Source organism: Neolamprologus brichardi, chromosome 18 (genome assembly GCF_056152115.1).
Source record: "Neolamprologus brichardi isolate AB-2024 chromosome 18, ASM5615211v1, whole genome shotgun sequence".
Lineage (NCBI taxonomy): Eukaryota > Metazoa > Chordata > Actinopteri > Cichliformes > Cichlidae > Neolamprologus > Neolamprologus brichardi.
The window spans coordinates 31,395,912-31,406,786 of NC_142121.1; the positions used below are offsets into that span (position 1 = coordinate 31,395,912).

At 41.0% G+C, this 10,875-nt stretch overlaps 1 protein-coding gene across 6 annotated transcripts in view; it reads left to right on the top strand.

Moving 5' to 3' along the window:
• carmil3 (capping protein regulator and myosin 1 linker 3) overlaps positions 1-10,326 on the top strand; it is a 99,422-nt gene extending 89,096 nt beyond the window's left edge. For 2 of the 6 annotated variants that reach the window (XM_087831554.1, XM_087831555.1), the window contains exons 33-40: positions 625-704; positions 3,145-3,264; positions 4,165-4,333; positions 5,448-5,820; positions 7,112-7,218; positions 7,318-7,525; positions 7,847-7,918; positions 8,239-9,577. In XM_087831554.1, coding sequence (XP_087687680.1) covers positions 625-704; positions 3,145-3,264; positions 4,165-4,333; positions 5,448-5,820; positions 7,112-7,218; positions 7,318-7,525; positions 7,847-7,918; positions 8,239-8,531 — 1,422 coding nt within the window. In that variant the 3' untranslated portion in view covers positions 8,532-9,577. The other 4 variants (XM_035912961.2, XM_035912964.2, XM_035912965.2 and 1 more) reach the window with 4 other exon arrangements.
• Positions 10,327-10,875: the final 549 nt, after the last annotated feature.

Here is a 10,875-nt window from a genome sequence, read left to right on the forward strand (position 1 = left end):
CTGCTTCCACAGGATGTATACTGACCAGTTTCACTGGGCTCTTTTTAAGTGAGTTTTTATTGCGCCTGTAGCACCACTGTATGTGTTTAACTGGCCTTTTATTTTGATCTGATACTACAGCATGAACTTCAGTCCATGTGTTTCCACAAAAGTGCACAGAGGGAGGCAAACGAGAGAAAGTAAACCAAACATGGTTTTTCTGAGGTGTTTTTTTCTTTTTTAAATCTCTTGGCTGCTGCATGTAAACTTTTGTTATTCATCTTGTTTTCATTGCCAGCGGCACCTTCCAAAAATAAGCTCTCTTTAAAATAGGAAGCTGTCGCACGTGTCTCTGTGATTCAAATGGTAATCGTGCGCAGCCATCTCCCCTGGGCCGCAGGGCAGCCGCTAACTTAGCAGCTTGTTTGTTTCGAGACTTTGTAAAGCTTTTTCCCCCCTAAATCAGTACAAACTGAGTTAGGGCAGCATGATGAAGAGCTGTTTTACAAACAGATTTCTGTTGGCAGCAGATTCAGGTTTATCAGCCAGCCATTAGAAATGATAATAACTTTTGTCAGCCTTTCATCCCCTTTGTCGGCATGGCAAGACTGATTGTTGTCATACTGTGTGTGTGTGTGTGCGCAGCATTGCTCTGAGAATGGAGGAGTCAACATGCTGGAGGACGGACTGCCTGATTTCTACAGCAAACGAGTTTTACCTGACAGGTAGGCGCCAGAATCGACTCAGTCTCTGTGCAGTCATTAAGTATGTGATAAATTCTTTACTACACTGAGCCCCGAGGACGACACACAAGACAAGACATTGAGGGAACTGTGTCTTACATCTGGTGCATCAGTAAAACCTGTTTTCTATTGTTTGTCATTTAAACAGTAAAATGAAAAACAAACACATAAAAAACCAGAATGGAAAATAAACTACAATGTACCATTTTCCATTCTGGTTTATTTTCCCTGCATTTCTTAACCACACATTTAATTTTACCTTGTACTTTTTGTTGAAATGCATGCTTCTGGACACATTTGCACAGCCATTCTTGGTTTCCACTACTGTATGACTCACAGTTCAAAATAATCATTTTTTCTATCACCTTAGGTCTTCTAGTCATCCTTTGTTTGAAACAAACTGTTGTATCTTGCTTCCTCCTCCCTTTAAGTCAGCTTTCTGATGACTTTTTTTTTTTTTACCTCACTGACAAAAGATTTAACAGACGGTGTGAGAGCCGGTCAAGTCACTGATATCATACAGCACTAAAAGCAAAAACAAAATTCTGAAAGTGAGCATTTAGACATATGTTCACTCATATTTCAGCATTTACAACTTTGTTTAATATCGGCATCTACGATTGTAGCATTGTACACCGTATGACGGAGAAGAAGGAAGGGCAATTTCTGAATGTTAAGAAGAGCACATTAGCTGTGTCTAAAGAATGCAAACGGTGCATTTTAATTTGCTGTTTAAATCTTTGCAAGAACTCTGCAGTTGTGAACCCGTGATAAGTTTTAAGGAGTAAAAACACAAAGCTGGAGACTTGCTGCTGGACATAGTGGAATATTTAGCAGCTAAGAAATCACATATTTTGTTGATAGAGACCGAGTGCAGTGCTTAAAGGAGAGTAATTACCAGAGTTACCAACTGTCACTGCAGAACAATCCTAATGATATTCAGTATGTGCTCAATGTGTCAGTGAGTAACTGTTTGCTAAGTCTTTCACCATGTCAGTATATGAGGTGATTAAAATTCCAATGTTACTCCGCACAAAAGTGGGAATAAAATCACTTATGCACATTTAAGTCAATTACAGTATGCTATTCACTGGAAAAATTCCCATGTTCCCAATTTTTCTGGGCAGCGTTGGTATATTGGTGGTGCCATGTGGATAAGTGACTGAAGCTGCATCCTCAAAGATTCAAACCCAGAAGGAAATGTTGGCAAAGAAGATGGAACTAAGTGAAAATAATAAATAATGAATGAACTTAAGGATAGCTGATTGACTCTGCAGTCCCTCTAACCTCTGCACAGAATGAACATATTTAAGTTTATTTTTTTACTTTTGCAGGATTTCAGCTGTTTTTTGGAGTACTTAGGAATTTGTAACTAAAAACTACATGTTCCTACACTACTTGCAAACTACCTTGAAATAAATAGTCTATATAGCCACTAGCATACCAGTGGAATATTTAGCAGCTGAACTATTTTCTTTAAATCTGAGTAATCTCTGGACCCCAAAAACAAAGTTTAAAGTGGTGTAAGTATTGGATTTAAATTGATCAGGCAAGCACAACACAGCTGCAGATGGATGCCAGAATTGTCCCAAATTTGAAGATAAATAGATGCTGAGTTGCTGACATGTTAGCCCTATCAATAAATAAGTCACAATCAATTTACCATAATCTAGTTAATGTCGTATGAGAAATTAAAACCTTTTTACTTTATGAATATACTGTATGTGTAAAATAAAGTATGAATTATTACATAACTTTATTCGCGCTACTATCCCAAATAACCAAAGTATTCTAGTATTAGGCCAGTGCTGAAAAGCTACACAAGCTATTTTTTAAACATATTTAACACAAAACTGCTTTTTTAATTAGTAATCATATGTGTTTTAGACTATTTCCAAAGTTTGGGTTCAGGCTTTGGTGTAGTGTAAGATTTTTTATATTTATGCAAAGTGAAGCTCATTTTAAGCATTATTCCTTTAGATGTCATAGCTTAGTAGCATTAACTGTTTGGTAAAATCAGCATGATTTTGCATCTGAAAGCTAGACAGCACTATGTAAATGATGGTTAACCCAGCAAGTGTTTTAAAGTTACATGCCAGCGTATGCTTCATGCTCAGCAGCAGAAACACTGCTTCTGTCCAGACTATTAAACCATGCTTTCAGGACTCGGCATACTAATTATGTTTCCTGTTATTGTCAAACGGTTCATTCAAATAATGTAGTCGGATGTTAATTCTGGGATCAGCCTGCCACTTATGACTTTCACAGAATGCTGATAAATACTGGCTGCTGGCTGATTGCATTAACAAAACAAAACAGTCCAAATGATGCAGTCTAGCTTTAATCTCACTGTGTGTGCTTACCCTCTTACCCAATGCTTTAGTTTACTCATTCTGTTTTTTTCTCTACTTTTCACTTTCAGTCAGTTGTCGTCCCTGCATCAGGCCCAGTCTCTGAGGAGGAAGAAAAGACGAAGCGTGTTGTCCATTTTCTCAGGATTCCGCAAGAACCGCAACTCCACCATCTCTAATCAGGACTCGGAGTGAGTATGCAGCACAGGAGCCGAGTGGAAGAAGTGGAGGAAAGTAACATTTAAGAGCACACGCCCAGAGAACGAGATGGCGGTTAAATTAATCCAGCGCTGGGCATTAACGCCACTTCAAAACTTCATGAATATTTGAATAGGAGAAAATATTTCCCCATCCCCAGCTGTTTTCCTTTGCTTTGAATTTATGGCGCTGGATGCATTTGAGCTGCTGTTACATAATGGCGCTGGAGTTAGAAAGCGTTGGGGGAAAAAGTTTGCAAACTTTCTTTTTAAAAAGAAAAATCATTTGCACAGATTAACAGCTGAGTGGGGGAGAATAGCACTTAATAGGCGCACTTTGTTCGCTTAAACTACACAGCAGCACGAAACGGACGAAAAGGTTTCTCAGCGAGAGCCGCAGTTTGTTTTTCAGCTCTGAGGTGTGCTTTAAAAAAAACGGTGATGCCTTTGCCTCTGCTGGTCAACAGCCTTGCTGCGGTGCAGGAATTTCACACATACGCTGTAGGCCGAGTCTACAGGAGTCTGAAAGAGAAGCATAAAAGCAAAGATGACTCATCTGAGGGGAAGTCATAGATAGAAATAGTTTCTTAAATACAGTATGCTGCGTTTTGTAAGCTTTCACCTGCAGATTGTTGCTAAGCAATCAAAGAGATTGTTTGTTGATGCGTTCACGTGGCTTGCTCTCTACATTCATGTCTTTTGTTTTTTAACAGCAGCACATTGTGTAGGAAGTAAGCTGTCGTGCTTCAGAAAAACTGCAGCGTTTCAAACTGATGGTGTTACTGTAAATTCATAAGCATAATAATATTGTATGCAAAAAAAATGTAGTGTATGGTTTATGATTGAAGTCAATTAGAGGGACCAGTGCTGAAAAGTCTGGCTTTTTCTGTCCAGCAGCGCCTCAGAGAATGTCTACTCCATGATTCAGCATCCTAAAGACGCCGTGAGGCCGGAGAGCGTTGTCCCAGGAGCAAATGGGAGCATGCCTTCACCTCACCCAACTCAGGGCATGCCGGTGCATGGGATGAGAACTGCCAGCCCCCCCTGCCTCATCCAAAGACAGGTAACACTAATGTCTCTAACTAACAGGGGCAACAATGACACATCCCCCAAGTCAAGGAATGTTTTTACAGGAGGACACTGACATTTTTCCCTCCTCATCTTTTCTGGCTGTTTTACACTAGTCTTGCATTTAGCTAGGCTAGGGTCAGTGTCACAACTGGTAACATGAGGTGATACCTGGACCCTACAGATGTTGCACAGGTAGTCCAACTCTTCCAGGATGGCACATCAGTCGTGCTATTTCCACAAAGTTTGCTGTGTCTCCTCCATCTCAGGAGGCAGGCAGTTGCTCTAGCAGAGCTGAACAAGGCTGTAGAAGGTCCCTAACCCATCAGTATCTGCTGCTTTGTGCAAGGAAGAAAAGGATGAGCACTGTCAGAGCTACAAGTAGGACACTGGTGTGAATGTCTCTAACCAAACAATCAGATACAGACTATGAGGGTGGCCTGAGGACCCTACGCTGGTGCAGTGGGTCCTGGGTTCCTCCTGGTGCACAACAATGTTGCAGCTACATCTATATCCTTTTTTCACCATTGTAATCTGATGTGTTTTCAAAGTGTTCATTTAATTCTTTTGAAATTGCATTCCTCAGGGCTTTGCCAAACACAGTGACTTGATAAAAGTGTTTAATAGTTAAAGAAGATTTTAAAGTTTAAATTAAATGCTAATGCATTTCTATTTCCATTTCTTTTTCAAGTCTGCTTCCAGTTTAATTCATGAGTGAGCAGCTGCTACTTCTTTCTATAGTTCTACATGGCATGTAACAGTGCATGGCCGTGTGCTGTCCGAGCCTTTTTATGTGTCTTATTGTAGTAGCTTGCCTAAGGTGTGGAGGGCTATTTAAACTCTGTGCTGAGGGACGGCTTGGATTACTCCAATTCTCTCCTAAGTAGAGCCCGTGGATCCTTAGTGATCATTAAGGGGATTTGAGGACATCCACTGCAAAAAAATTAACGATAATTTAATTTTGTTATAATTGAATTCAACAGAATACATTTTAATTAAGGCCTTCGCTTTCTCTATTGTTAGCACCAGATTAGAGAGTTGTGCTATTCATTAAATCATCAGCGATTTGACTCGTTCTAACTGTGTCCGTGGCTTCTGTCCTCATCCAGTCCACAGACCTGGTCAGCATGGTGTACAGCTGCATCGGGGCAGAAATCGAAGACTCCGACGGCAGCAGCAACTGTGACATCAAAGGGACAGACCAGGATGCTGACAGATCAGTCACCATCTCAGATGCCCCGACAGATACTCGAACTAACGGCCACGTGGCGTCCTCCAAACAACAGACGGACAGACAGATGGAGACAGCCAGGCAGGAGAGGATTGTGCCCCTGACAGACTCACGGACTGAGATAGAAGATGATGTGCAGAGCAGCGGAGGTGGAATCGTGGCCCCCGGTGGGCCAAGGCCAGAGCCGCCTCCACAGAGTGCTAAACCCAGTTTGGTTGTCATGAGGCAGAGACACCTGCAGGAGAGTTTAGGTATTGCAACTTAAACAACAACTAAAGTTCTGTTACAGTATAATATTGTAAAATGTCCTTATTGGATAAATAAGTATCCAACATGATAATAATCACATGGTATAAATATGATGATAAAATAATAAATGATGAAGACTCAGGTGTGACTCTTATTAGAATGACTGATAATAATGATAATTCTAAAAATAGACTCACATCTGTACACATGGCACGAATGCATGTGGTTGACCGTGATATATTTTTAGATCACTGTCTTGTTGGATAAATGTTCAAAGGGAAAACAATCAGAAGATGCCATGTTTTTGAAGAAGAAAAAAAGCAGAAAACTCACAAAAGCTGCAAAGGCCGTGTAGACGAGTATGTCAAAGTGTGTTTAATGAGAGATGCAGTACGAGAGCAGACGATGACATGATTGGCTTTGTCCTGAAGGCTTCTTCAGCTATAGAGGCCTTTTGTGGCGAAAGAGCCATTGTTAACTCTCAAGTCTAGACTTCTTAATGAGCAAAACCTCCGAGTATTGTAGACTGCAGTCTGACTCAACGGGAATTAAGAGATCACTGTAACAGAACTGGTCATGGCATAAAATCAATGTTAAAGCCAGCAGTTTGGCGTTAAAGCGGAGAAAGGGTGCGGGGATGTGCATCTTTATCGTCCGATTGAAATCCTTAATGCAAGCTGTGGACAGCAGCACATATAAATAGTTGTCTCTTAAAAGCTGGAGCAAGCTCTTAACACAGAAATGGAAAAGCAATCCAGGTTGGTTGGTTTTAATTTGCACAGTTTGTGCTTTCAGCCCCTTCAGCCAAAGGCTCCCATTCCCAGGTTCGTGTGAAATGTGTGCTGCTTGCCAATATTCCTGCTTCAGGTCTTATTCTGCTTTTCTTATCTTACGTCATGTATAGTGTATATGTACTGTTATAGTGGGGGATGCTCATATTAGACTTTCAGATAATGAGTTTAGTCTATGAATAAATAAACACTGTGAGCCAAAAACCTCTTCAGGCTTCAGAAAGACGGGCTGTCTTTTTTTTTTTCTTTGTTGGTTAGTTTTTGCTCTGTGTGACATCAAAGAGTGGATGTAGTCGTCTCAGGAGAATTAGCAGCAGCACCCCCCACATTAGTGAGGGGCAGCCAATCAGAAGGAAATTGGCCTAAAGTCAGAGTGAAAAGAGGAAGTGGATGAACTGAAGACAGCTGAGAATAATTTTGACCTGTGAATCGTGCGAGGCTACTATAGAAATCCAGAAATAAATTGAGCTTTTTTTGTGTTGGCTGCTTTTTGTTTTCCCAGAAGAAGCAGGGAGGCTGGAGGCAGAGGGAGACCAGTGTGAAAGAAAGCGCGAGGAGAAACAGAGAGGGCGAGGGCCAGAGGGAGAGCGTCCTCCCATTCCCAATAAGGTAACTATATGCTGTATGCGCTGTACGTACTATAAGGGAAAGCACATCTTGTTGTCATATTTTTCTGTTGCATAGTCAAATTTTGTGCTCCTCCATCAGCCCAGCTTGGATGTTTCTAGAGACAAGACCTCTCCAGATAAGGCCAAGACCTCCCCCGTCACCCCAGCAGAAGAACAAATCAATGATCAGAGGTGTTTACCTCCTGGTCAACCCATCGCTGAAGGTGAGGGAAGCACCGAGAGGATGAGCCCACCGGCGTCTGTCAAGCCTGGGATGGAAGCAGCAGATCCTGCCGTAATCAGTCACGGTAACCATGTCATTTTATATCTATGCACAGTCATAGCAGTCCAAAATGTCTCCTCTTTGTTTTTTCTTCTTTTTTAAAAATAAAGTAATAAACCTGGAACTTTAACATCACCATCACGAACGTTCTAGATCTTTACGTTCCATGCATGGCCGTCTTCTTTTGCTCTTCAGTCACAGGAACCGTAAACACCCCCAAAAGTAAAAGGCCAGATCTCTAGCAGGCAGTGTGTTCTTAATGATGTGGACAGAAAGGGCAGATTGGCATAATAAGATGCAAATAATTGCTGTGATCTTCCCAATTAATGATAACCAACAAACACAGATGAGGAGGGAGGCCATAATGGATTTCCAGCTACATCACATCAGACCAGGAAGTCCAGCTCGTTTGACATAGGTACTGTGTGTCTGGTGCTGTGTTTGTTTCTGCAGCCCCGCTGTTGTGCATGCATTTTGTAGTACTGCGTACTAGTACGTAAAGATACAAATGCACGTCTTGTTTTTTTTTTGTTGTTGTTCATAATTCATAACAATGGCGCAACGCCTTTGTTATTTTTTATCAAACAAACTCAGCGTGACTCTCCTATTTGATGTGCTTCCAACCCCGTAGAGCGTGCTGGCTGCGCATCAACTTGTTGCTTTATCCTGCATCCTTTAGTCTGAGTTCCTGTACCCCACTATGTGTGTGTGTGTCTGTCTCATGCCATTTATTCCCAGGCATGGAACGGGATGTGCCCTACGATCTGGAGAGGTCTTCAGATCGCAGATTCCCTGTGAAAAAACCCTATTTCCCTCAGTGCAGAAATAGGTCTCTGGACTACCCTGCTGGGACCGGGTGTATGTATCCGTCTCTTTTTCCTGCAGATATGTGCGGTATGACGAGCAGCATGAAGTGCATGCGTGTTGAGATTTTTGCACAATGTATTTATTTTTCTTTTGCACCCCATCTTGTTTTTATAACAATAAAATCTTTCATTCATATTCCAAAATCTTCAGTAATTTGTTTTTAGCATTTGCGGAAGCCTGAACGTGTACACGCTTAACAGAGATGAGTCATACCCTACATATTGAATGCAAGCCTCCTTTTCCTCAATTGGATTGCCAAAGAAAGAGATCATAAAACATAATTTAAAGATGGAATTTGGCTGTTTTCCAGATATGTCTCATTTCAGCTGGCAGCCGGATCTGACACTGCTTGGGATTAGTGTGCTGTTAGATGAGACCTTCTCCCTTTTTCAAACGAGGACCTTTTATCTCCCCTCCTTTAATTGGAGCAGATTCTTTCCTTGATATCATGTTCCATTATTGTGCTAATTGGCAGTACGGTTTAGCTGATTCATCATCTCTTCCTGCTTTGAGCAGATTGACGCCGAATGTGAAAACCCCGGGGCAGTGGAATTCAGCTCTAATGACATTCCAAAAACTACTGCCAATTATCCCAGTAATACAGAACTATATATCAGCAAGCTGCTGCAGGGGACTCAATTATCATCACTGTGAGAATGATAAAAGGCTCCACATGTCACGAGCATAAAAGCCGGTCATAAAGAGCGTGCGGGATCCTCTGTGACCTGTCGGGATGAGTTTAGGTGTATTGGACGTTTAAGCGGCGCATTGTCACGTTTGTGTTTCTTGTCCACACCGAGAGGTTCTTTTTGCATGCGGCAGATAATATCTGAGCCTAGCTCCAGGTTTTTTTTAAGCTCTAAGCTTTTTTTTGTCTCCACCCACTCATGCAAGTTTAAAAAGTTACGTTTGAAATATCACCTTCTAAAACTAATGCAGAAGACGGCCATCTGTTTCCATAGAAGTGCAGCTTTCAGTTTTATTTTATTTTTTTGGCCACTTGGGGGCAGCAGAAACAAGCTGTGAACCGCTGACTGTTGAAGAGTCATTGCTGTGAACACAACACATTTTATCGCCCTACATATTTCCGGATTGAGCTAAGCAGCAACATTAGCATTCATTCGGAGTAGTGTTCCAGTCTAACTGTGGAATTAAGTGTAATGTAGCTGTCTAGCATTTTTTTATTCCCACCACTCACAGTATATTTGCTTCTGTAGGTTATGAAAGCCCCCAGCTTGGTAACAGAGATGCATTATGACATTACCTGTGGACCAGGAGACGTTTGCTGGGAAGAAAGGACTTGGACGCGGAGGACTGGAGAGAGACAAGCTTTTAAAACTGTGGACTCGGCTGACAAAGATTCAACAGGATGTCTTTTTTTTAAAAATATATTTTTATTTTTAATCCCTGCAAACATTTGTTGCTGAAAATGCATGTACTGTATGCTGGTTTTGACTGCTTGCACTCGCTATTTTACTCTCAGGCATAAACAAAGCTCTACTTTTCATACAAACACAGTGGATCAGTGTGTCTCCAGTATGCTCACAAACAGCTGTTTTATGCATTTGTGCAAAAATCATTTAATATTGAAAGCGCGTCTTTTCATGCCCTATCTGTATTTAACTGACAATCTGTGACTTCTGAAAGTGAGTTTTGTAGTGTATTTATTCTAATTGGATGTATATACTGAATATATAACTGCACTAACCATTGTGGTAACTCTGCCAGTTAACAATCATGATTTTATTTGTGATAACATATCATTTGATAACCGTGTTTGTAAGTATGCTTTTGATGTATGCTGCCGGTGATGACTGAGAAACGTGTTACCATGCACTCCTGTCTCTCCAAGAGTATTTAAACTAGACAGTAGATCATTTTAATCAGATTTTGCGGGCTTGAAAATGAGTATTTTTTCTAAAAATGCTTCTATGAATCCGAATAAATAAAAGTGACTTTCCAGAAGGAAGTGGACTGCTGAAAGTTACTTTCACAATACATCACACTAAATGTAAATATGTGTCAGAGTGGCATCCTAAAACAGGAACAGTTTAGCTGTCGTTGTTGCTGACGTAACACAGGACTGTGCTTGTCTTGAGCCACCCGTCATTACTTTATATTTTGCTGGGAAAATGGGAAATGGGTGATTTATCAAAGCAAACATCCACAGAAATGCATCAGGAAAAAACAGAGGCTGTCATTTCTAATGAGCTTGAAAGTTACTATTTGTTACCGACTTTATTCTTTAACACAGCCTGAACTCTCTCAGGCAGATTTCTTGTAATTTCTTTAAGTAGTCTTCAGGAATAGTTCTCCAGGCTTCTTGAAGGACATTCAAAGCTCATCTTTAGATGCTCCTACCTTTTCTTCTGTTCTCTGTTAGTACGACACCACACTGCTTCAGTAATGTTGATGTCCGGGCTCTGAGGAGACCAATCCATGATAGATAGTGTTTTTCTATCCAGGTATGCTTTTATTGGATTGGCAGATGGTATTGTGTGGTGGATC